The sequence below is a fragment of the Salmo salar genome, chromosome 02 (genome assembly GCF_965601325.2).
Source record: "Salmo salar chromosome 02, fSalSal1, whole genome shotgun sequence".
Classification (NCBI taxonomy): Eukaryota; Metazoa; Chordata; class Actinopteri; order Salmoniformes; family Salmonidae; genus Salmo; species Salmo salar.
In genome coordinates this window covers 23,538,148-23,564,793 of record NC_138292.1, presented here as the reverse complement: position 1 = coordinate 23,564,793, position 26,646 = coordinate 23,538,148, and the positions used below count along the sequence as shown (strand labels likewise).

At 44.7% G+C, this 26,646-nt stretch overlaps 2 protein-coding genes across 6 annotated transcripts in view; both read right to left on the bottom strand.

Annotated features, from left to right (window-relative positions):
* znf574 (zinc finger protein 574) overlaps positions 1 to 3,014 on the bottom strand; it is a 34,546-nt gene extending 31,532 nt beyond the window's left edge. For 2 of the 5 annotated variants that reach the window (XM_014153481.3, XM_082961033.1), the window contains exons 1-2: positions 2,785 to 3,014; positions 209 to 386 (exon numbers count right to left, since the gene is read on the bottom strand). In XM_014153481.3, the coding sequence (XP_014008956.3) occupies positions 209 to 364 (156 nt within the window). In that variant the 5' untranslated portion in view covers positions 365 to 386; positions 2,785 to 3,014. Of the gene's footprint in view, positions 1 to 208; positions 408 to 2,784 lie in introns of all 5 variants that reach the window. The other 3 variants (XM_082961034.1, XM_082961029.1, XM_082961031.1) reach the window with 3 other exon arrangements.
* Positions 3,015 to 5,608: 2,594 nt separating this feature from the next.
* LOC106576382 (glycogen synthase kinase-3 beta) lies at positions 5,609 to 25,870 on the bottom strand. Its single transcript, XM_014153519.3, has 10 exons — positions 25,474 to 25,870; positions 20,939 to 21,126; positions 17,830 to 17,913; positions 17,592 to 17,702; positions 13,871 to 14,001; positions 13,365 to 13,569; positions 10,711 to 10,806; positions 10,382 to 10,568; positions 8,459 to 8,536; positions 5,609 to 8,215 (listed from the first exon to the last, which is right to left on the bottom strand). Exons 1-10 carry the CDS (start codon positions 25,646 to 25,648, stop codon positions 8,151 to 8,153), a joined length of 1,320 nt encoding a protein of 439 aa, XP_014008994.1. The 5' UTR covers positions 25,649 to 25,870; the 3' UTR covers positions 5,609 to 8,150.
* Between the last annotated feature and the right edge of the window lie 776 nt (positions 25,871 to 26,646).

Sequence of the window (26,646 nt, the reverse complement as noted above, 5' to 3'; positions counted from 1 at the left end):
AACAATGGCGACACTATGAAATGTACACACCATTGCATTAATAAATTGTAATATAACAATAACAATAATATATGCCATTTAGCAGATGCTTTTATCCAAGATGTGCAAAAGATGAGAGAAGTTTGATAAAAAGTTATTGTTTATCAATGTTCTAGACCTAGCCTATTTAGTTTAAGATGTCCATGGAGTTTGAAGCTTCCACTATTACCTGAGTCTGTAGGAAGGGGATGGAGACGGGGGTGGGGGCCCCACTCCCCACGTTCTCTGTGGTGCAGGTCAGCTGGTGGGCCAGCACCTCCTCCAGGGTGTCAAACTCTTGGTAGCAGGGGAAGCACATATACACAGAGGCACTATCCATCGCCATACCTGCCACAGGGAGAGGAGATCTAGACCAAAACAGTACATTACTGATCATATTCAATTCAGGTTAGGTGGTCTGTTTTATGTCTGCAAGCAACACGTGCACTCAATTATTAGCCTACAATATAGCCTAACTAATATGTTATTAACCCTTGTGTTGTCTTAAGGGTAAAAAATGACCAGCCACTATGTTTAACAGCAGAGAAAACCCCCTAAATTATTTTTTTTCAACTTGAAATTTGATGGTTTTTCCTAGCAACCCCAACATCAGAAAAAAATGAAACATCGCCTTTGTTCATATTTCCATGAAAGCTGTACACCAACAGGGTACAAAGATTGTCTTAGGGTCATTTCTGACCGGGCAGTTATACAATCCTTTACACACCACAAAAACACAATGAGAAATTGAGATTGTGTGCTACTGATTGAACTAAACATGAGTGCATGTTTCAGTGCCCAACAGGTCATAGATCTGATTTTTTCAGATGTCCAGGAGGAACAAGAGAACAATGATTTAGAAGATGAGGAGGTATCTGAAGAAGAAGATGGGGAAGAATACAACCCAGAGCATGATGCATCATCTTCAGATAAAGAAGAAATCTCCCAAACTGAAAGAGACATTTTTGTCAAAGAGCAGCAAAATAACATGGTGTCCACTGATTAAATGCAGTCTTTCTGCATTGTGAAGAGGGAAAACCCATATATTCACAAAGTTTGTAATATATGACAGGTTGTTTCTTCGTGCAAAATAGATTTGGGGTTTAAAATTCAATTAAGATGCTTTATTTTAGGGGTTTAGTGAAGGCGGGTCATTTTTTACCCTTAGGACGAGGGGAGTATACAGAATGTTAAGGCTACACAAGGGTTAACGAAACCTAAATGTAGCCTATCCCTCCCACCATACACACAGAGCTGATGCATCTAAATAGCATTATCTTTATTTGGAGACCGATTGAGAATGTGTTGTATTACCCCATGTATAAATGCTGGCAAGTCCTCATTTAAAATGGGAACGATGTAAAAAGATTTGATTGACGTCATGTAGTAAACATTGCCCTCTACTGATGGAAATTAGTATATTCATGTATTCCTGGGCTTTGGTCAGACAGGAGATTTGAACTTTCAAACAAAATGGCAGTAGGTAATTGTTATTTTGTCCACGCTGGTGCTCATAAAGGTATAGAATGTATGTATATGTAACAAAATTGTAACAAAAAAAGCTGTAAAAACAAAAAAAGCTATTTTTGTCTTCCAAAGAGGGTTTATGGGTTATTAAAAAAATACACAACTGCCTTTTCGTCCTCATGCTAGCTAGCAGTAGCCACCACAGCCAATTTGGAATAGCAGTGTCATTTCAGTGGACATGCCATTCCATAATGGCTGCTGTGACTACCGCTAGCTAGCATGAGCACGAAAATGACTTTTCTGGGAAAACTAGCAGAATTTCCATCTTCTCGATAGAGCAGTGTGGATAAAAGTAAAATTTGGAGTACAGTAGCATATCCCATCCCTACATAGAGGTACGTTTTCCGACCCATATCTCGTGCTGGCTCCAGTGTCTTAATGTTATCACGATTGCGTTCCGACCCCAGTGCAGATGTGTAAATAAGTGTAATGGTAGAGTATCTTCTGGCAATAATAATCTATTCCACAATGGTATATGATTAGTTCACGATTGTAGGCTACTTTATACAGCCTTATAATTTCCCCAACAGAACTACAGAGAATAACATGCAACACAATACGACAAGCAGCTAATACCTTTTAGTGGAATGGTGTACTGCACATTGCAATACGTTCACACTAATTTGGGCCATTACAGTGCAAATTAGTGAATGGCGCCAAATTAATGCCTAAAGTGATCCAGACAAATCCCAGAGGTCAGCAATTTAGCTGTTTGCTATCTTGTTATATGGTGGCTACCTCGCTGGTGGCACTGGCAAGTTTATATTGGGTTTAATTTAGCCAACTAACATTACTATAGTTAGTTGCTGCAGGTTTGTGGGAAGATAAATAACGTTAGCCTATTCTGTATTGATTGACAGCCAGCTAGCTAGTTGCTAGCTAGCATTTCCGCAAACAATTCAAGCAACGTTTAGCTACATTACCCCGTTTAATATCACATTAAAACTGCTTGAGTTTTATCAATACAAGTCAGTTGTCAGGTTAGCTAACTAATCCACCACTGTCTGCCAGCAGTCGCTCTGAAGATATTTAATGTGCTTTGTAAAAACGACGAAGAAGGGTGGCATTCACTTCTTCGGTGGTGTAATGGCGGCTGCAGTTTCGATGTAAACGTTGGATGTCTCCCCCCGTTGAGACTCCGTGAAAACAGAAATCAGTCCCTGAAATGTTATCCTGGCTGATGTCACATTCCATCCATAAAAAAAAGGAATTAAGTTAGATAATTACAAAATAACTCACCGAAAACTGAAGCCGCTATCTCTTGAAGAAACAAGTTGTGTTATTGTTCCAACACGTTAACAAGGCTTGAGCGGATTGGCTGTCTGCTCTCTCGTACGCCGTACACCAATGGAATTCGACCTCACTACACAAAAGAACGCACTTAGCGTATGACTTTAGTGCAACATGATGGCTGTCAAAAGTCCCAAACAGGGCACTTAAATTGTTGTTGTTCATCAACTCGGTTTTAAATAGTTTTTGTAGCAAATAAGATAGAACATGCAACTTTCATTAAAAAAAAAATGTTTTGTCACATACACCATATATATGCAGTGACATGCTTACAGTCAGCCATAGTAGTACAGCGCCCCTGGAGCAAATTAGGGTTAAGTACCTTGCTCAAGGGCACACATCGACAGATTTTTCACCATGTGTATTCGAACCAACAACCTTATTGGCGCAACGCTGTAACCGCTAAACTACCTGCCGACCAACAATTAGTTGGAACCTTTTTTTTTAAATGTAAACATCTTCTTGGAAGTTAAGCTGTAATCACAACATGATCATGAGGCAGCGTATGGCTTTGTGCTATTCATTCATAAAACCTCTGAAAGTCTTGAGCAAGGGCACATCAACATATTTTTCGAACCAATGACTTTTCGGTTACTGGGCCAGTGCACTAACCGATAGGCTACCTGCCACTCTACCTTTTATTTTTTTCATGTACATTTCAACATGATCATGATGCAGCTCATGGCTTTGTGCTATTCGTGTATAAAACCTCTGAAAGTCTAGAACTAAGACCTCAGTCATTCACATTTTCATCTTAAAGCCCACAGTAACTGAATGCATATCTATTCCTAAACATGCTGCTGAAGCACCATGATTCTGCCCCATCAAGCATTGTATCCAGTAGTTGGTAGAAAGTATGGACTGTCCCACAGCATTTCTTCTCTCCCCCGGGCTGTTCGGGAGGACGACCAGTTCCTTCAGAGTGTTTAACCCGACACCAAATTGTTAAAGAGGCGTCCGGGCACACAGCCAGGGGAGGGCCAGCTAGGGGCCACTCAATCTCCACGGAAACTGTGCAAGCTGCTTGACGTGCCGCAGAATAAAATTATTCAACCTTGACGCATTGTATGACGAGTGGAAACATCCCAGACATGTTCTGCATTGAGGGATGTGGTTCATATACTGGAGAGCCCCTGCTTACTGCTGCACTCCATCTGTCCTCCTCATTCTCTCTCTCTCCTGTTTCTAGAGACACTTCCTGTCTCACTGAGCTACTGCTGTGGAGCTGATGGAGCTAAGCGGGTCAGACAAGGCCTCTTCCTGTTAATTCAGTAGTGCTACCACCTGGACCTGAGAGGCAGATTTAAACTACAATGTTCACTAGATTTCTCTAAAGCACCGGGAGGCAAAGGTTCTGTAGGATCCCATCAATATTTCCTGTTGAATATAGAAAAAACAGATGCAGCCAAAAGGTTCAGGAACACCTGGCGACAAAATTCAACCCTGCCCTCCTTGGCAGTCGAGGTTGAATCATGTTGGATGGAAAAGTTAGAACTAAGAACCCCTCTGAGACCGGTCCACAGGAAAGACAGGTTTGAAGTGTGTACTGATCTACACGCTCTAGAATAGTTATGGAATAGTTCAAGGGTATTATATCTGTGACATATCAAGTGACTCACCAGATATCAACTGGGCTCTTAAAAGCAGAAACAGTAAGGGGGATATATCATATGACAACACCATCAAATGTGCAGATTAAACTATTAAGAATATTATGATCTGCCTGCCTATTAATCTGCCTATGATGCTCACCTATTCATGAGCCAATGACACCTGGCCACCACCCTCCCTTCTGCTCTCCCATCTGTAATTTCATTAACTAAAGAGGCATAACATTTCATCAAGCAAGGTATCATTTCACTGACATTTGTGTGGTTCCAATAACTTTTAATTTCATCCTTCCAAGCCATTTGTGTGTTCAGCCACCTGGCTCATGTATACACTGGAGTGGCCTTTCATTAGAGATTTTCCTCCATGATCCTAGCTGTGCCAACGTTCATGATAAACTACGGTCTCTCATGCAATATTGCTTTGATAGGAGTAGTAAATGTCAGATACTACTACAGTTCAAATTGTGGTCAATGAGGTTTAACACCACATGACATTTGTTGAAGCAGAAGTGACTATTTGTTTCCATTTGATTAAAATTCTCTTTCTAGTGGACTTATTTGACACTATTGCTTTACTCAGTTGTATCCTTTCAGATTAGTGGGCATAAAGGAAAGGTGACGAGGAAAGGAAGCTACTCACATTGGTCAGCCCTCCATGGTGACGGTCTCAAGCTCAGAACCATAAAGCATGGTGTCATGAGTTGACAGGCAGATTGCATCTTGAGTTGCCAGTGGGGAGAGAAAAGGAGCGTGAAAGATGAATCAGTCAGCTCCACCCCTCCTCCTGATGGATGGCTCATTGGCCTTCTCACAGATGAATCAGCTGTGGAAACACTATAAAAACCTAAGTGCCTTATGGCATTCTGGCCCCTGCTCTGCCGTCAGCTGCCTTATTACTACCATTCAGACTTCATTTGGATAAAACAAATGCCATAACTACTTATTGGTGTGTCCTTTAATCGAAGGCCTGTGTAGTGTAAGCACACCCAAGTTTTAATGTTCCTCATTAAGTTAATCATAAATGAGATGTCTGTCTGCAACTAGCAGCCAAAACAGTTAAGTACGCTGGTCAATAAATGCAGATTGTTTTGGTGCCATTCCCACATGACACTACATAAATTGGTGTGCATGCACACTTCCATTCTTTATAACATGAGACCAGGGCAGTTTCATCACTTTATTCATGAGTTGAATTATTTATATCAACAAACAAAAGTGTCTCCCAGTCCGTCCCTCTTTCAGTCCCCCCCTCTCTCGCTCTCCCGCATCCACTTCAAAACCGTTCCATTCCCACCAGTGATGTGGTATGACCCTTGTGCAGGGCCATAAAGATCAGGATCACAACAAATTAAAACCAACTCGTGCCAGGAAAATAAAACACAAAAATAACACATTTAGTTAGCTCTTCATTTTAGGAAAACATAAGATTTCAAAAAAATGTATCCATGCTCTCCCAACTCACACTTTTGTAAGATTTGTCAGTTCGTTCATCCATTCATTAAATTCAATCACTCATTCATATAAATCACAGACAGAAGTAACAGGTTAAACCCATTACGCAAAACACTTGTGGGACACGGGAGAAGGGACACATCACACCCTCCCCACCCATCCCCTCATTCAAACACACCCAGATACAGCAATATCACCAATAACCCTACATAGGATCAGCCATTTATACTGTTGGGACATCAGCTAGACTACCATAGACGCAGAGTCGTGTGAGAATCCCTTCACATCAAAGAAAATGTATGTAGTTCCACCTACTGGCTAGGATGTGTAGTTGCAAATACAGGACTTTATTGGAAAACACTCCCAAGTTTGGATCAAAGTACAGTATCTTGGAAGTTGGAATATTTTGCATGACACGGGGCATTGATGACTTCTTTCAAAATAAACCCTACAGCTGACGAAAACACCCCCCCCCCCCCAGAGAAACAAAATAAACCCCCCGAAAATACAATAAATAAAGTGATCATAATATTTATGTGGGAAAGGCAACGAGAGAGAAATGGAGGGAGAGAATAAAAACGAGAGAAACATTTTGTTCTGTTTTTCCCCCCCGAGCCAGGGACTGAAATGAAGTTGTATTTACAGACAGACTGAGGAGTAGGAGCCTGGTCACTGCTACACCAGCTCCCCTCTGCTAGAGAAAATAAAATGAAATTACAAGAACAATATAATAACAAAAAAAACGAAATAAAAAAAGGTACTTGATATTTACAGTGAGAGAAAGAGAGGGAAGGAGAGAGTGGGAGAGGAAGGAGGAGAGGAACAGAAGGCTCCAGAAGTGGTTGGGGCATTTACATTTCTTGGGTGCAGGTATTTTTGATCAAACCATCATTGTAGTGCGGTGATGAGTGGGGAGGGAGAACAGGTGTGGTTGCTCTAACGCATGGTGAACATGCAAGTCTGTGTTGGTGGGCCAGATGAAAACAAGGTTTTACTGATGATAAATCACTGTGATGCTGTTAGAATCTAGACTTACAAAAACATGAGTGCTAGATTGGGTTGATTTGGAGATGGAAGATGGCCAGGGAAAGTTAAACACACAAAAAAACTCATTCTCACACACAATCACTTACACTTAAAACCTCCCCTACATGCAGTGTAATTGTGCATCTAGACTGAATTGAGGAAAAATGAGAGAGAGGGAGGAGTGAAAGTGCCAAGTACTTTCAAAGCTGATGTGACAGAGCTTTGGTTCAAGTACGCTATATGGCCATTGGTGTACAGGTGTGACTGGAGGAGCCCTACCCCTCCCTACACACAGGTTGCATATCTACACTGCACAAGAGATGCAGCGGGCCCCTACGGCTCCGCTCTATCCCCTTTGGAGAGGTGCAAAGCTTACTTCTCACCTACACATGTCTCCAGCTAAACTGACTGGGACAAGAGCTTATAGAAACTGAATATGTACATTCCATTCTTTTAAAAAAGGTACCTCTTATTCAAATAAAAGACATTAAGACTTTCACCTCAATGTTTCTTCTCAGAAACAGTTTAATAAAACAGCTTGCGGTTCCCGCCTTTGGATTTTTGAATCACCTGTGTGATAAAAGCTTCTAAAAATCACATCCAATTTAAAATGCCAGTTCAATTTGCTGCTGTTTGGTATCCAATTTAATAAAACAAAATAACACAGTTCAATTTTCAGAACTAATTAACACTTTGGACTTGGTTAGGGAGTAATGTCTTGGTAGATGAACACCTACATTCCCCAGAGTTTTCCCATTGGCTGCAGGGACTGATCTGTCCTCTGACCACATGACCGTTTGGTTTTTAACCTCTACAAAGGAAGATTGTCCTAAACTGTCTGAACTGAAACAGGCCTCAGTTTCGACGCATCCCATTCACTGGCATACATCACTAAAACAAAATGCACTTTCAAATAAATAAAACAGTTTTTTATAAAGGGATAAAATTTGATTAGCAGAGATTATAATACAGAATAGCGTTAGTTAGAGTCACCCATCTTCTACAACCCAACAGTCACTGGACTACTGCCACCAACAGATATTTTTTTACACCTATAATGGGAATATTCAAGGGATAATCAATGATTTTTAAGTATTTTTGTTTGTATGTGTGCGTGTATAGTTGTTTTTTTGAAGTTTGGAGCCAAAAGAGGGTGGAAGAGTAGGAAGAGAGGGATGGGGTTGAGAGGAAAAGGGGAAAGACGGGGTGAATGGGGGATGGGGGGGTTCAGGTGCTGTTGATGGATCCAGGTACTGAGCTGGGCTGGGCGGTACTGTCCGACACACTGCCATCTGGTGGAGACAGAGACAGGATATCAGATACACGCCACACTAAACACATCAGTTCACCATCAGGTCATTGTTTTTAGTATGTTGGGTTTAACATCCAAACACAGCAATATTCATTTAAAAAAGGTTGTTAAATGTTGATTTGATGCTATATCCCCTATCCTAGTCCTGTAAATATGTAGTCATCTAATAAGCATGTATTGAACATGTAATAAGCATGTGTCGGGTAGGCTGTGCTGTACATACCGTGTGAGGCAGGTGATGTCTGTGTGCGAGCGTGAGGAGGAATGAGTGTGGAGTTCAACTGGGGCTGGATAGACAGCTCTGAGAGAGAGAGCGAGAGATGAGGTTCATACTACACACACAGGATACTCAACATACACGCTTCAGACTTACTCTGGAAAACTGAGGGGATTACAGAAGCTTGGGGCCAAACAGAGGAGGGCATGGCTACTGACTGAGGGAGGGCCAAACAGAGGAGGGCATGGCTACTGACTGAGGGAGGGCCAAACAGAGGAGGGCATGGCTACTGACTGAGGGAGGGCCAAACAGAGGAGGGCATGGCTACTGACTGAGGGAGGGCCAAACAGAGGAGGGCATGGCTACTGACTGAGGGAGGGCCAAACAGAGGAGGGCATGGCTACTGACTGAGGCAGGGCCAAACAGAGGAGGGCATGGCTACTGACTGAGGGAGGGCCAAACAGAGGAGGGCATGGCTACTGACTGAGGGAGGGCCAAACAGAGGAGGGCATGGCTACTGACTGAGGGAGGGCCAAACAGAGGAGGGCATGGCTACTGTCTGAGGGAGGGCCAAACAGAGGAGGGCATGGCTACTGTCTGAGGGAGGGCCAAACAGAGGAGGGCATGGCTACTGACTGAGGGAGGGCCAAACAGAGGAGGGCATGGCTACTGTCTGAGGGAGGGCCAAACAGAGGAGGGCATGGCTACTGACTGAGGGAGGGCCAAACAGAGGAGGGCATGGCTACTGACTGAGGGAGGGCCAAACAGAGGAGGGCATGGCTACTGACTGAGGGAGGGCCAAACAGAGGAGGGCATGGCTACTGACTGAGGGAGGGCCAAACAGAGGAGGGCATGGCTACTGACTGAGGGAGGGCCAAACAGAGGAGGGCATGGCTACTGACTGAGGGAGGGCCAAACAGAGGAGGGCATGGCTACTGACTGAGGGAGGGCCAAACAGAGGAGGGCATGGCTACTGACTGAGGCAGGGCCAAACAGAGGAGGGCATGGCTACTGACTGAGGGAGGGCCAAACAGAGGAGGGCATGGCTACTGTCTGAGGCAGGGCCAAACAGAGGAGGGCATGGCTACTGACTGAGGGAGGGCCAAACAGAGGAGGGCATGGCTACTGACTGAGGGAGGGCCAAACAGAGGAGGGCATGGCTACTGACTGAGGGAGGGCCAAACAGAGAGGGCATGGCTACTGACTGAGGCAGGGCCAAACAGAGGAGGGCATGGCTACTGACTGAGGGAGGGCCAAACAGAGGAGGGCATGGCTACTGACTGAGGGAGGGCCAAACAGAGGAGGGCATGGCTACTGACTGAGGGAGGGCCAAACAGAGGAGGGCATGGCTACTGACTGAGGGAGGGCCAAACAGAGGAGGGCATGGCTACTGACTGAGGGAGGGCCAAACAGAGGAGGGCATGGCTACTGACTGAGGCAGGGCCAAACAGAGGAGGGCATGGCTACTGACTGAGGGAGGGCCAAACAGAGAGGGCATGGCTACTGACTGAGGCAGGGCCAAACAGAGGAGGGCATGGCTACTGACTGAGGGAGGGCCAAACAGAGGAGGGCATGGCTACTGACTGAGGGAGGGCCAAACAGAGAGGGCATGGCTACTGACTGAGGCAGGGCCAAACAGAGGAGGGCATGGCTACTGACTGAGGGAGGGCCAAACAGAGGAGGGCATGGCTACTGTCTGAGGGAGGGCCAAACAGAGGAGGGCATGGCTACTGACTGAGGGAGGGCCAAACAGAGGAGGGCATGGCTACTGACTGAGGGAGGGCCAAACAGAGGAGGGCATGGCTACTGACTGAGGCAGGGCCAAACAGAGGAGGGCATGGCTACTGACTGAGGCAGGGCCAAACAGAGGAGGGCATGGCTACTGACTGAGGCAGGGCCAAACAGAGTGGGGGAGGGCAGTGGACTCACCGACGGGGCTGAAGTTGAAGAGGAGGGGCAGTTCTCGTCCGCTGGGCAGATGGGCAGTGGGCTGGCGCAGCTCTTCGAAGAAGGCATGGGCGCAGGCCTCCAGGGGGGACAGCCTGGTGACAGGGGTGTACTCTAACAGACGGGAACACAGGGAGATGGCCTCTGGGGGGGTACGCGGCTTAAACACCTGACAGGGAGAAAAAGCATCTTGTTTGACTCATTTAGGCTGTCGTATCTGTTCCACTTCAAAATGTTCTCTCTCTAATATGGATCCCAATAGAAGACAATGGTGTTAAGGCTATTTAAATAGAACTGAGGGCAGAGAGTACCTTTGTCCAGGGGTGTGCTTTGATCTGGGGGAATTTGAACTCTGTGTAGTTGGGGTTCATCTCTCGGATCTGCTCTCTCGTTGGAGTCCCCAAAACCTGGAAGAGTGAAAGATGCATGAAGTTTCTCCAAGAATGATCACCCCTGCCGCCACCGCCAACATAGACCTACGCTCCCGCCGCCAACATAGACCTACGCTCCTGCCGCCGCCGCCAACATAGACCTACGCTCCCGCCGCCAACATAGACCTACGCTCCTGCCGCCGCCGCCGCCAACATAGACCTACGCTCCCGCCGCCAACATAGACCTACGCTCCCGCCGCCGCCGCCAACATAGACCTACGCTCCCGCCGCCGCCGCCAACATAGACCTACGCTCCCGCCGCCGCCGCCAACATAGACCTACGCTCCCGCCGCCGCCGCCAACATAGACCTACGCTCCCGCCGCCGCCGCCAACATAGACCTACGCTCCCGCCGCCGCCGCCAACATAGACCTACGCTCCCGCCGCCGCCGCCAACATAGACCTACGCTCCTGCCGCCGCCGCCAACATAGACCTACGCTCCTGCCGCCGCCGCCAACATAGACCTACGCTCCTGCCGCCGCCGCCAACATAGACCTACGCTCCTGCCGCCGCCGCCAACATAGACCTACGCTCCTGCCGCCGCCGCCAACATAGACCTACGCTCCTGCCGCCGCCGCCAACATAGACCTACGCTCCTGCCGCCGCCGCCAACGTAGACCTACGCTCCTGCCGCCGCCGCCAACGTAGACCTACGCTCCTGCCGCCGCCGCCGCCAACGTAGACCTACGCTCCTGCCGCCGCCGCCGCCAACGTAGACCTACGCTCCTGCCGCCGCCGCCGCCAACGTAGACCTACGCTCCTGCCGCCGCCGCCGCCGCCAACGTAGACCTACTCTCCTGCCGCCGCCAACATAGACCTACGCTCCTGCCGCCGCCAACGTAGACCTACGCTCCTGCCGCCGCCGCCGCCAACAAATTTCTTTTTAACAAACTATAGTTTTGGCAAGTCTGTTAGGACATCTAATTTGTGCATGACACAAGTCATTTTTCCAACAATTGTTTACAGACAGATTATTTCACTTATAATTCACTGTATCACAATTCCAGTGGGTCAGAAGTTTACATACACTAAGTTGACTGTGCCTTTAAACAGCTTGGAAAATTCCAGAAAATGATGTCATGGCTTTAGAAGCTTCTGATAGGCTAATTGACATAATGTGAGTCAATTGGAGGTGTACCTGTGGATGTATTTCAAGGCCTACCTTCAAACTCAGTGCCTCTCTGCTTGACATCATGGGAAAATCAAAAGAAATCAGCAAAGACATCAGAAAAAAAATTGTAGACCTCCACAAGTCTGGTTCATCCTTGGGAGCAATTTCCAAACGCCTGAAGGTACCACGTTCATCTGTACAAACAATAGTACTCAACACCATGGGACCACGCAGCCGTTATACCGCTCAGGAAGGAGACGCGTTCTGTCTCCTAGAGATGAACGTACTTTGGTGTGAAAAGTGCAAATCAATCCCAGAACAGCAGCAAAGGACCTTGTGAAGATGCTGGAGGAAACAGGTACAAATGTATCTATTACCACAGTAAAACGAGTCCTATAATCGACGTAAGCTGAAAGGCCGCTCAGCAAGGAAGAAGCCACTGCTCCAAAACCGCCATAAAAAAGCCAGACTACGGTTTGCAACTGCACATGGGGACAAAGATAGTACTTTTTGGTGAAATGTCCTCTGGTCTGATGAAACAAAAATAGAACGGTTTGGCCATAATGTCCATCATCATGTTTGGAGGAAAAAGGGGGAGGCTTGCAAGCCGAAGAACACCATCCCAATTGTGAAGCATGGGGGTGGCAGCATCATGTTGTGGGGGTTCTTTGCTGCAGGAGGAACTGGTGCACTTCACAAAATAGATGGCATCATGAGGTAGGAAAATTATATGGATATATTGAAGCAACATCTCAAGACATCAGTCAGGAAGTTAAAGCTTGGTCGGAAATGGGTCTTCCAAATGGACAATGACCCCAAGCATACTTCCATGTTGTGGCAAAATGGCTTAAGGACAACACAATCAAGGTATTGGAGTGGCCATCACAAAGCCCTGACCTCAATCCTATAGAAAATTTGCAGGCAGAACTGAAAAAGCATGTGCAAGCAAGGAGGCCTACAAACCTGACTCAGTTACACCAGCTCTGTCAGGAGGAATGGGCCAAAATTCTCCAAACTTATTGTGGGAAGCTTGTGGAAGGCTACCCAAAATGTTTGACCCAAGTTAAACAATTTAAAGGCAATGCTACCAAATGCTAATTGAGTGTATGTAAACTTCTGACCCACTGGGAATGTGATGAAGGAAATAAAAGCTGAAATAAATCACTCTACACTATGATTCTGACATTTCACATTCTTAAAATAAAGTGGTGATCCTAACTGACCTATGACAGGGATTTTTTACTAGGACTAAATGTCAGGAATTGTGAAAAGCGGAGTTTAAATGTATTTGGCTAAGGTGTATGTAAACTTCCGACTTCAACTGTACGCTCCTACCGTCGCCACCAACATAGACCTACACTCCCTCTTCTTTCCATCTCCCACCCCTACAGTTTGGTGTCCTCTCAGCTCCCCTCTTCTCTACCTTGATGATCTCTACCAGTTGGTCCACTCCGCTGTCCCCGGGGAAGATGGGCTGTCCCAGCAGCAGTTCGGCCAGCACGCAGCCCGCTGACCAGATGTCTATGTTGGACGTGTAGTCCGTGGCGCCAAAGATGAGCTCGGGGGCGCGGTAGTACCGCGAGCAGATATAGGACACGTTGGGCTCCCCGCGAACAAGCTGCTTAGCACTGGAGACAAGAGGGGGAGAGAGGTGGTCAGTCAGAGAAAAAGATATCGAGACAGACAGAGTAAGACAGAGATCGATTTAGACAGACTGAACAGTAAGGCGGCATTTACACAGGCAGCCCAATACTGATTTCTTTTTTTTTCACCAATCAGATCAGCGCTGAAAAATATCTCTAATGACCAATTAGTGGAAAAAAGATCAGAAGAATTGCGCTGCGTTTACACAGGCAGCCTAAGAAACACAGACAGTCAGAGACATCCAGAGATGGCCAGAGGTGCTCACTGACAGACAGGCAGACTAACCTGCCGAAGTCACAGAGTTTGAGGATGGCCGTCTCGGGGTCCACCAGCAGGTTCTGGGGTTTGATGTCTCTGTGACACACACCCTGGGAATGGATATAGGCCAGACTGCGGAACAGCTGGTACATGTACACCTGCAGGGAGAACACAAGACACATGTTAAGACACACACACACAGTTAGCAGCCAGTAACAGCAGCACTGATCATCATAATCCCCTCCATTAGTAATACAGTCATGCCAAGTGTCCAGACAGCTACTGTTGGTCACCAACTTCACTGCACTCAGAACAGTCAAACATTCTGGATGTATGCAACTTACTCAAACACATTGCAACAACTTGTGGGTTCTCTGCTCTAGACTATGCCAGTAAAATGTTCCCATCGCAAAGCTTAGAGCTAGCATGGCAGAAGATGTGACTGTGTATGTGTGTAAGGGTTTCTGGCTGTCTGAGTGTGCGTGTGTTGGGGTCTCTCTATTGGGTCGTTAGCTGTGTTATTGGGCACACAGGGTGCAAGGGGTAGACAGACGGGTGTTGAGAGGGGGACGCGGTTGCCCAGCTGTGGCAGAGGGGAAGATTTAGAGGGCAAAGAGTTTAATTGCACACCACAGAGAGGGGGGGAGGGGGTGCAGAGGAGTGAGCGATCAAAAAATGTAAAGGTTTTTCTGCATGCAATACTGTTCAATTCTAACAGTTTGTTGAGTCTTCTCACTTCTGTTTGCCAAAGCAAGTTAAATAAACAGTAATGTAAACATGTTTCCCATGCTAATAAAGCCACTTTGAATTGAATTGGAGAGAAAGGGGCTGAAGAGTAGTGAGGGAAGAAGGGAACAAGGAGAGGAAGGAAGGGAAGGAAGAGATGCAGATAAAGAGAGAGTAGCGAGGGATGAGAAGAGCACAGGGAGAGGTGGAGAGGAGAGTGTAGAGATGCTGAGTGAGGGCAGTGTGTGTGTGTATGATCAGTATGCATCTCCACACCACAGGAGAGAGCAGCAGGGTGGGCTGAGGCAAATGGGCCATATGAGACAGACAGTCCTCTCTGCTGCCACGGGGCATAGCACACACGCAGCTAACAGACAACATAAGTGCCCTTTTAAACAGACTTTCTCTCAAATTTTTCCAATTCTAAAACACTTTAGTAGGCCTTGTCCCCAAAAAATCTGATGTAGGAAAAGAAGAGAATGGAGGAGTTGGAAAAGAGGTGACAGACAGAAAGACTACCGGAGGTCAGTGAAGAGTCAGAGCAGAAAGAGAACATACAATTGAAGTCGGAAGTTTACATACAGCTTAGCCAAATACATTTAAACTCAGCTTCACAATTCCTGATATTTAATCCTAGTAAAAATTCCCCGTCTTAGGTCAGTTAGGATCACCACTTTATTTTAAGAATGTGAAATGTCAGAATAATAGTAGAGAGAATAATTTATTTCAGCTTTTATTTCTGTCATCACACTCCCAGTAGGTCAGAAGTTTACCGTAAATTCCGGACTATAAGCCGCAACTTTTTTCCCAGGCTTTGAACCTCGCGGCTTAAACAATGACGCTGCTGATATATGGATTTTTTCCCGCTTTCAATTCCCCCCCCCCCCCCCCGTCTCCTTCCTGAGTGGTATGACGGCTGCGTGGTCCCATGGTGTTTATACTTGCGTACTATTGTTTGTACAGATGAACGTGGTACCTTCAGGCATTTGGAAATTGCTCCCAAGGATGAACCAGACTTGTGGAGGTCTACAATGTATGATTGGCTGATTTCTTTTGATTTTCCCATGATGTCAAGCAAAGAGGCAATGAGTTTGAAGGTAGGCCTTGAAATACATCCACAGGTACACCTCCGATTGACTCAAATGATGTCAATTAGCCCATCAGAACCTTCTAAAGCGATGACATCATTTTCTGGAATTTTCCAAGCTGTTTAAAGGCACAGTCAACTTAGTGTATGTAAACTTCTGACCCACTGGAATTGTGATACAGTGAATTAAAAGTGAAATAATCTGTCTGTAAACAATTGTTGGAAAAAATAACTTGTGTTATGCACAAAGTAGATGTCCTAACCGACTTGCCAAAACTATAGTTTGTTAACAAGAAATTTGTGGAGTGGTTGAAAAACAAGTTTTAATGACTCCAACCTAAGTGTATGTAAACTTCCGACTTCAACATCAATGTGTTTTCTTCTCATCAGATCCTTGGGGGAAAGAGTCCTCTAGTCAAATACAGTACCATTTAGGGTACCCAGACTTTTACATTGTCATACCGTCCTTCTCTCATGACGGGATTTACAGTATTACCGGATTAGTACACAAGGGGGAGCCACAAAACGCAAAAAAAGCCTGTTGGGCGTCCATTACCAGAAGGCTGACAAAATTAATACAAGTAATGGCAAATTTCCACGGAGGCTGCTACCTAAATGTGCTAACGAGCACAAATGAAAATAAAGTAATTGCAAAGACAGGCAATCCAGCTCATAAAGTTATACATACGTAGGAGCTACCGAATATAATTTTTGGTGAATTTGGACATTTACAAGCGAATGTGAACGAAATACATTGTACAAACAAAGTTGACACATGTTTGTCTGAAGGAAGAACAGTACTGGCTCTGGAGCAGTATGTGAACACATTGTGTCTGTGTGCAGTCGCTAGGGCACCGGGCCTGTCTTCTCTGCTCGGAGAAGATGATAGCAAGTTAAACTTTGGTGTCGCTTTCATGAAAAATGAAGAATTCTGCATTCAGGAAAAAAAGTTATATCTTGCTGCGTTTTGTAAACTCAGATCTAAAATAATTATTTATGTAATTTCTGCTCGGCATCAGACAAATGTTGTGCTTCAGTTGCACTTGTCCACTGGGATGAGAATTCACTAAGGGCATTCTATCAGCAGACAGCACTGATGTGTAGCTACTTTTCCTCAGTGTAACCAGCCTACTTCTCTCTGGTAAAATGCAAGATTAACTTCAAGCAAAACATTAGAAACAATGTAGCTGGCTACATTTCCTATGATAAACAGAAATATGATGGCCATGCATTTTTTGTTTGCAAAAAAATAACTTGCATTTTCATTGTAAGCTCATTTACAAATGGTAGCCAAATAGCTTTGCACTTCTGTTGTCATCTAATGAAAATGAAGCAAATTTCTGCTGAATGTGTTGAACCAATGTATTTTCTGGGCAGGAAAACTATAGTTGCATGTCCCTGATCCCCCTATTGAGGCAAAACAATAAACACTTGACTATGAATATACAGCTGGACCCACTTGCTCCTGCTTTCTCCCGTTGTGCTATTTACAAACAAACACGGGACTGGCTTCCTGGGGAACTACGGTAAGCTTCATAACGTAAATAATGTGACAGGTGAAATGAAGAACGCGATCTGCTTCATCTCCTAATGTATCGCACAAGTTGACTGCAGGTATTTACTTACAAAGTAGCTACAAATATGAACCATTATAGAAAAACTTACATTTCCAAATACCCCGGTATACCGCCCAAGCCTAGTACCATTTCATTTAAATAGAGAACTCTGCCTCTAGCAGCATGGAGCTTAAAGAGGAACGATGGAGGGGTGATCGGGCAAGTGAGAGATGAGAAGAAGACGGACACAGACTGAGTGAGAAAGAGGGAGAGCAAGATGAACGAGAGAACGAAAGAAAACAATGACAGAGAACGAGGATAAAAGGGAGGGAAAGTAAAAAGAGAAACAGGGGAAGAGAAGAAGCAGTGAGTGCATTACCTTGACGTATATAATGGGGATGGTGGTCTTGGCCTTGTTGAAGTGCCGGGCCACCCTGTACACCGTCTCTGGGACAAAGTCCAGCACTAGGTTCAGATACACCTCGTCTTTCTGTAAGGGGAGAATCCATTTTGTAATGTAATACATTTTTTCACAAGTCTGGATTTTTCTTTTTGCTGCATAAACGTGAAAATGTCAAATGTTGTTCCCAATACCTGGTAGTCAGACTTGTACATACCTTCTCCCCACTGGAGTAGAAAAAGTAACGTAGCCTGACAATGTTGCAGTGGTCCAATTTCCTCATGATCTGTAGTTCTCGGTTCTGGAGTATAGAAATAGCAAGGGGGTGTAATTTAGGTCTCAAGATTTCATCAGTTGAGCAATAGTAACATTGAGGTATGGGGAGAGAACATACAGAAATACACCTGATAGTGTGTGAGTGATGAGGGGCAATGGTGTGTTTCTGTAGACTGCCAGTGGGAGTGAGTTGCACTGTGTGTGTGTGTGTGTGTGTGTGTGTGTGTGTGTGTGTGTGTGGGCGCGCACGCGCATGTATAGACCAGTGTTTCAGTTGAGTCACTAAACCGAGTCGTGTGCTTGAGTCCGAGTCAAGTCACAAGTTTGAGGCTAAGTTGAGTTTGAGTCTGAGTCACCAATGGTGAAGTCCGTGATCGAGTCCTGATCCAAGTGCTCAAGTCTGAGACACTGGGTTGGAGTTTAACAAAAAAAAGAACACATTAATAATATCGGTTTATGTTCACATAATAAAAAACATTTGAAAGCAAAGGAATGAGTCGGGGGTTCTTTAGACATATTTGGTATTTTGGTTACAAATGTTTTTTGCTCGCTTGTATTGGCGGCTTACTAGCTCGATGCTTGTATGTCGCGCCTCTTGATTTGGCTCGGATTTGGGAGACCAAATCTGCCCAGCAACAACTAGTGGTGGTCTGGTGGGAAGATTTTCATGTGAGCATTGAAGTAACGCAAAGATTTTCCTCCAGTTGCACAAAAGTCACTACTGCCTACAATATGCAATAGCCCACAAAACAAATAAGTCCTTCATACACAGGCTCACACAGTTTATTTTAATAGAATGTTCAATGATGTTTTGAAGGGATGAATGGTCTCTGGACGGAATTGGATATCGCTCCTGTAAAATTATTATTTCCAATAATTGTAACAGGCTCTCGGCTTTTTGTAAATCGCCCACTGATATGTCGTTTTTTTTATTCCAGAGTGAAATCCAGAGGAAGACTAGGGAAAGTGGGAGGGTAGAGCGAGATGACAAATTCAAAGACAGCCTACTTTTTAATACTCAAGGGGAGAGAGAGACAATAGCTAGACTTGTTTTCCTTTTAAACTCAATACTATTGTTTTCAATTTCATAAAGCAGTTTGTGTTTCTTAACCAGGCAAAGCTAAATAGTAGGCTGGTGACTGGTGGTTACAGGGAAGTGAGTCGCTAACGCGATGTGCAGCCTACATACCCATTGATTTATTGTTGTGTTACAACCTGAATTCAAAATGGATTAACTATTTTTTTCCCTCACCCTTCTACACACAATACCCTATACTGACAAAATGAAAACAAGTATAAAAATATTTTGGCACATGTATTGACAATGAAATACAGAAATATCTCATTTATATAAGTACTCACACCCCTGAGTCAATACTCTGTAGAAGCACCTTTGGCAGCAATTACAGCTGTAAGTCTTTCTGGGTAAGTCACTAAGAGCTTTCCACACCTGGATTGTGCAAGATTTGGCCCTTATTCTTAACAATAAAATACAAAAATATTCCAAGCTCTGTCAAATTGGTTGTTGATTATTGCTAGACAGCAATTTTCAAGTCTTGCCATAGATTTTCAAGTAGATTTAAGTCAAAACTGTAACTCGGTCGCTCAGGAACATTCACTGTCTTCTTGGTACGCAAACTCCAGTGTAAATTTGGCCTTGTTTTAGGTTACTGTCCTGCCAAAAGGTGAATTTATCTCCCAGTGTCTGGTGGAAAGCAGACTGAACCAAGTTTCTGTAGGGTTTTTCCCGGTGCTTAACTCCATTCAGTCTCTTTTTTATCCTGAAAAACTCCCCCGGCCTTAACAATTGCAAGCATACACATAACATGATGCAGCCACCACTATGCTTGAAAATATGGAGTGGTACTCAGTAATGTGTTGTAGTACTGCATTCAAGACAAAAAGTAATTGCTTTGTCACATATTTTGCAGTATTACTTTAGTGCCTTGTTGCAAACAGGATGCATGTTTTGCAATATTTGTCAATTAGGTTAATATTGTGGAGTAACTACAATGTTGTTGATCCATCCTCAGTTTTCTCCTACCACAACTGGTGGTAGGAGAAACTGTTTTAAAGTCACCATTGGCCTCATGGTGAAATCCCTGAGCGGTTTCCTTCCTCTACGGCAACTGAGTCAGGAAGGACGCCTGTATATTTGTAGTGACCAGGTTTTAGTATTAGTTTATTAATTCGACCATAAAAAAAAAAAACATACATAAAACAGTGTATTGATACACCATCCAAAGTGTAAGTAATAACTTCACAATGCTCAAAGGGATATTCAATGTCCACTTTATATTTTACACATTTACCTATAGGTGCCCTTCTTTCCGAGGCATTGGAAAACCTCCCTGGTCTTTGTGGTTGAATCTGTGTTTGAAATTCACTGCTCGACTGAGGGACCTTACAGATTATTGTAAGTGTGGGGTACAAAGACGAGGTAGTCATTCAAAAATCATGTTAAACACTTATTGCACACAGATTGAGTCCATGCAACCTGTGTGACTTGTTAAGCACATTTTTACTTCTGAACTTTAGGCTTGTCATTACAAAGGGGTTGAATATTTATTGACTCAAGACATTTCAGCTTAACATTTTTAATTAATTTGTAAAAATTGTGAAAAACATAATTCCACTTTGACATTACGGGGTATTGTGTGTAGGCTTGTGACAAAAACATCAATTTAATTTTCGATTCAGGCTGTAACAACAAAATGTGGAAAAAGTCAAGCGGTGTGAATACTTTCTGAAGGCACTATGATCGGAGGCAGTACGTGAGCGGAGCCTGCCTTCCTGTCTGCCCACACTCAGCGCTTGCCGACGTAGGCCGGCTGGTGTGCCAGTGTGGCACGTCCTTCCCACCGCTAACTAGAGAACAGAACCCTCACTTCTCTGTGCACCCAGTGCTGCTAATGTTCTGCTTATCATAGTAGCCTATCCAGTCCAAATACACGGGAAGGTGAGTCCCAGTCGTTAATGGTCGAGTACTACAACACTGGCGTAGACTGCCAGTGGAAGTGGGTTGTGCTGTGTGTCTGTAGACTCTGTACCTTAAACCTCTTGTCCTGCAGAACCTTCTTGATGGCCACCATCTCCTGGCTGTCAATGAGGCGGGCCTGGTACACCACGCCGAAGGAACCATTCCCGATCACCTTGATGTCTGTGTAGGACACCTCCTGTGGGCGGTCTGGACCCTGGCCTGGTGTGGCCACCACAGTCGTCACCTTGCCACTGTCTCCTGAGGGAGAGGTACAGAGGTCAAACACATTATAGTACATGACCATTTGGGAGGGGGGCTAAAGGACCGCAAGTATTTTAGATGTTATCCAGATGCAGGGACACACACCCCAAACACACAGAGGGCCATGACTCTGGTTTAGAGGCAAGAAACGTAGTGACGATCACCTCATCCTTTCTCCAATCCCCTGAGGGGAAACGCTAAACAACCTATGTTCATCACTCCCCCTCTCTCTCTCTCTCTAAATGTCCATAACCTCAGAAGCCTCTCCCCACAGACACAATACTAGCTGGTAATGAGCTGTAGTAGCTAGAGTGAACCACCTCCACCCTGCCTCACCTTCCCCGGCTCCCCAGGGGGAGGCTGCACGCCTGGCTGCACGCCTGGCTGCACGCCTGGCTGTCACAGCTCTGAACCCCTTCACTACACTGGCTGGTACGGTTTAAATACGAGGAACCTGACAATACTGAGAAATGCATCCTTGCTTTCCTCTGTTTCTTGAGGTAAAGGGCGATTTAACACGGTGGATTGGGTGAAAGTGAGGGCTCTCCAACATAGCTTTGACAGAATGTCATACCTATAATTACTGTCTTCAAGGAAGGGAGGGTGCGTTTTTAAAGTGTTTGAATGGAGCCGGGACGATACCAGTATTGCGAGACACAAAATATCACAACACTGGTATCATCACAGCCCTACTGTCTGTCTGATGTGCGACCTTGTGGAAAGGAAGATTCTCTGAGCTCATACAGTGAGTGACAGTTCTACTTCGGGTCAGACGTGCAGCTCAGGGTGAACTGACTGACACAGCAGCACCAGAGAAGCACAGATTGGGAAGGGAGGAGGAACATTACAGTAGAGGTAGGGCCTGGAGCCAACCAGCTTGTCAGAGCCTGTGATAACATTGAATGGACAGTACAGTAGCACGCCCAGTGAGTGTGTGCACCGGTTCCTCCATTCACCCGCCATTCGCCTGCCTCAACATGACCATGCTTTCTCTAATAACTCTGTATGTCCCAGTTCTACTCTAAAGTCTGACAAGGCCTCTAGAACAAAGCTGTGTAAGTGGATGACTAGCTTAAGATTTTGTTGAGAAGACAAATTTGGATCTTCCTCTGCTGAAGACAGAGGATCCAAATGAAATCCAGGAATCAGACTGGAAGGGAGGGTGAACGGCGGGAGGTTTTGTTCAGCACTGCTGAAAGCATTAGGTGGGCGCCGTTGATTGATGGATTTAAAGTCAACTCCTATGATGTAGACTAGACACCTCTGGATGCCTCTGGACGGCATGTTGTAATAAACACACTGGAGACGCCACACATAGCTTTTCACATACTAGTATATGAAGGGTCATCATAGCTAGTGGTAGATTTCACTGGGTAGGCATTAGATTCATTGATTAATCCAAACCAGATCCTTGCATGACTCACTAAACTATTCTTCCTTCTGACGTCTCATACGACCAGAGAACGTCATCTGATCTGTAATCATGTGGCTCACAGCGTTTGCGTCTGTGTCGTCCTCTTCTTAAGAAGTGGAGTCAGAGGGGAGTGTTAAATATGAAACAGCAGTGGCATGATAGTCACTTTAATGATGAATGCAAAGATGAGCAGTCAGACAGTTCAGCTGTCAGAGAAGTGCTTTGGTTCCTAAAGAGGAAGTTAACACACAGGTCTGATGAGTAGGATTGAATGAAAGAGTAAGAGGGAGAGAAGTGATTTCCAGAACGCTCAGACTTTAGTCTCAAGTAACTCATCACTTATTTCTAAATATAAAGCGAGTGAACACATTACTCACAAAAAGGATTAGCGATTACACAGCCATGCATTACAACCAAACATGTATTTATGCCAGAGCTGCAGTATCCTTTTGAGAGAGAGGTAGCTAGTTGGCTAGTATTGCTATGCAGTGGCTGGTCTGGCACTAGAGAATATTAACCAGATTAGTGGCACTGCCACTTACTCTCTAAAACAGTGTTCCTCAACTCCAGCCCACAACTGCAGTTTTGTTCCAGACCTGGGCCAGTTTCCCAAAAGCATTTTAAGGCTAAGTTAATCTTAGAAGCATAGGATCCTACGGTTCTAACAATGAACTTAGCCTTAAGATGCTTTTGGGAAACCGGGCCCAGTACTAATATAGACACAACTAATTCACTGACCATCAAGCCCTTTATTAGTTGAATCAGGTGTAGGTGTGTTAGTGCTGGAACAAATATGTGCAGTCATGTGGGTCCCCAGGATAGGAGCTGAGAACAATACAGCAGTAGAAAGTTGAGAAACGTCAGTAACGCTAAGTGCAGCCCCAGAATACTAGGATAATCCTGGTGGCAATTATTGCCTATGACTTGTTTTGTCTGACACCTTTTTGTCAGACATTTACAACCCTTGATCTTGGCTTTGCACTTCACTTAGACAAGTCCGTGTTACTTCCAGAAACAATAACAGTAGCGCAGCACCTTTGTTAGGGTTTCTGGTAGGTCCAGACACCTCCAGACCAGGAACAATGCTTATCAGTGGGCACACCCTTCTAGGAATGCAGTACTGTGGTCAGGAGAGACCAAATCAGACCCCATTCGAAACCGAGGATTACTGTTAGAACGCCTGAACAGAGACTGGGCCACTGATGACCTGCTGATTAGGCTCTAGGCTAGGTGTTCATGTATACCCTGCTGGACTGAGAAGACATTTGACCAGCACCGTCTATGTGCTCGTCATTTATCTGACGCTCACCTGTTTCCAGTCTTCATCTCCCACCTCTAGCTTATCTTTCCAATGATTCACTCTGCCCCCCCCCCACCCTCAATCTCTCCAGTCAAATCCCTTCACACTGAAGCTTCAACATCAGCCCATAGGGTTCCATTGGTGAGCTGAGCACATTCACAGTGCAGTCTGAAGTGCCATGGTTGACCCAGGCCGGGTCTTCCACATGGCAGGGCTATCAGAATAGCAGTCAGTGATCAGAATGGAAATTGGTATGCAACGTTTATGGTTTTCAACTGAAGAAATGTCAGCGGCAAACACATCTGACTTGATAAAAGTGTTCGGTTTAATAAGGACCCACTAAAGTCTTACCAAAATATGGGTACACTTTCAACCACCTCCTGACACATGGCAGAGTAGACTAGCTACTGTCTGTTTCACATGGACAATGTGGTGCAATGTTCCAGATTTGGTTATCCCTAAGTCTGACCATGTCAACACCTCCCTCCCTACAGGTATTCTGCCAGCACCGCATATCCAAACTACCATTGGGCATACAATCAATTTCTGTCATTGCACTGGCTGTAAAAATTGGTGAGAATGAGACCCTGTGGAAGAATCCTCAATGTGCAGAAATCTCAATGGAAAGCAATAGGACTTGCCTAATTATGAAGATCATTAGATCTATCAATATATGGACATGTGTCAAATTATGCAAATATGAGGAAAATCAATCATAGATCTTGAACAATAACGAGATGAGAGCAACATATTGCATTTGGAAATACGTGGTTATGATAGTATTATTCCAATAACAAGATAGATACGTAAAGGTTCCTTACCACCCACATTTTTGCTCAATCTAAAACGGTTGACCAAAGAACTGCAAAACAGAACTGGACTTGTAACGTTATAAAAATGACATTGACAGACCTTTGACACAGCGCACTCCAGCAATCTGGCTGGCTAATTCTATTCCTGCCTTGGACAAGCTAACCAAACGGGCAAACTAGCACGTAAATTGTTATTGAACAAGTTAGCTAGATTTAAAGCTAATTGTTCGGGGTCACATTAAGCCATGTTGTATAAGCACCCAATATATGACGTTATGTGAACTGAATTAACGATAACCTCGTCTCCTCTAAATAGCATATATAGCTGTTAGCTAGCTAACGTTAGACATGTAACCTAGCTAACTAAGCAACCAGCTACATAACTTCCAATGCTAATAGCTAAGATTACAGGCTAACTAGCTAAATGAGGACGACGGTCAACCTCATTTGATTTCACCTAGGTAGGTAACGTTACCGCTGATGCCCGTTTTTTCCAATCTGGCTTCCAACGACAAATATCACCGACATCTGGTTCCATTCTATTTTCATCCATTTCTAACATCGTATAGACGTTTCACTTCAAATGATATTCTAGTTAACGTTAGCCAGATCTGTCACAATCAAAGCCCGGCTTGATCCCACTGTCCCTTTTACAAAAACATACATAGCCTAGCCAGCTAGCTACCTACCTAGGTTAGTTTTGCGAAATGATAACATCGACAGTTTAATCAATTTGTTTAGTTAGATACTTAATTTAAATTAGCAGTACACACATATATCCCGATCCCTTCGTGTTGTGTTCAATTAGCTATACTCACGGGCTAGTTTCAAATTTCCGAAGCCAGACGAGCTGCTCCCTGTGGCCTGTGAAGCCCCAGATTTTCCTGCAGAACTTCCTCCGGTAACAGACGATCCGGCGGCGGCTGAAGCGGCTCCGGGAGCCCCTGGAGGCTCAGCAAACGAGCTGGTCCTGGGCCGCCCGCTGCCGCTCATATCTATGTGCGCTAAAGCCGGGGCAGGGGAAAAGGTTGTTACGATTTAGAGCCAAGCAGGCACAGAGTTGACCTATCTTTTCTAATGTAGTCGTTACAAATGTAACTGCATTGGTAGCATATCGTTTTAGCTAGCTTGTACGTCTCCCCCTTTCTTCTTCGCTTGGCACAGTGGTTGGACTTGACGCACAGCAACGCACTGGCTGATAGCATTGCTTCATGGGTAACGAAGTTTTGAGGGTAGATCCAACTGCGGCGTATTCATTACGCCAATTCTGTTGCAAAACGTTTCTTTAACAGAAACAAACGGAACGACACAGGGCGGGACCTACCTACATTTGGCCAATAGAAACTCTCGCTTTCGTTGCAAAATGCAACAGTTTGCAACTGTTTGGACTAATAATTACACCCCAGAAAGTGCACTTGTGGAGCATAGTGGTTACAAACGGTTAAAGTAAACAAATAACGATCATATATTTCAACTTATAATAGAAAATGCACACCAAAGACAGCGTTTCATAGTGTTCTTATTGTGCTTGTCTTGACAATTGTAATGCTCCCCAATGAATGGCGAGTGAAGAAATTATGACTGGTCTAAAATGTAATTTGCATTTAAATATATATTTATTTATTTAACCTTTATTTAACTAGGCATTAAGGAGTTGAAAATGTAGAGCAGAGCTTCCTAACCTTTTTCGGTTACTGTACCATCAACTGAATAGTACCCCTGGCTGGGAACCACTGATGTAGAGAAACCCAGGGGCTCAACAACAGCATAAATACATCTCAAGCAACAGTTTGGAAAAGTCAGCAATGCAGTTTGAAGATCTGACCCCTCAAACATACACACACACAAAGGTAGAGAAAAGAGCAGACCAAGTTGATCATCTTGGCATGAAAATAGATTTGAAAATCAAAAAATATAGCAGGTCCACATGATGTTATCACCAGAAGAAATGAGAGTGGATTCTTCTCACTGCCTGGTGGACAAGCACCTTT

What these genes read in the sequence shown, in the direction of transcription:
- LOC106576382 (XM_014153519.3), bottom strand. Translation starts at nt 25,648, where the DNA reads ATGAGCGGCAGCGGGCGGCCCAGGACCAGCTCGTTTGCTGAGCCTCCA. An exon ending in CGGAAATTTGAAACTAGCCC is followed by an intron (nt 21,127 to 25,473) that starts GTGAGTATAGCT and finishes CCTCTCCCTCAG; the next exon opens with GAGACAGTGGCAAGGTGACG. An exon ending in AACTGGTAGAGATCATCAAG is followed by an intron (nt 10,807 to 13,364) that starts GTAGAGAAGAGG and finishes TCACTCTTCCAG; the next exon opens with GTTTTGGGGACTCCAACGAG.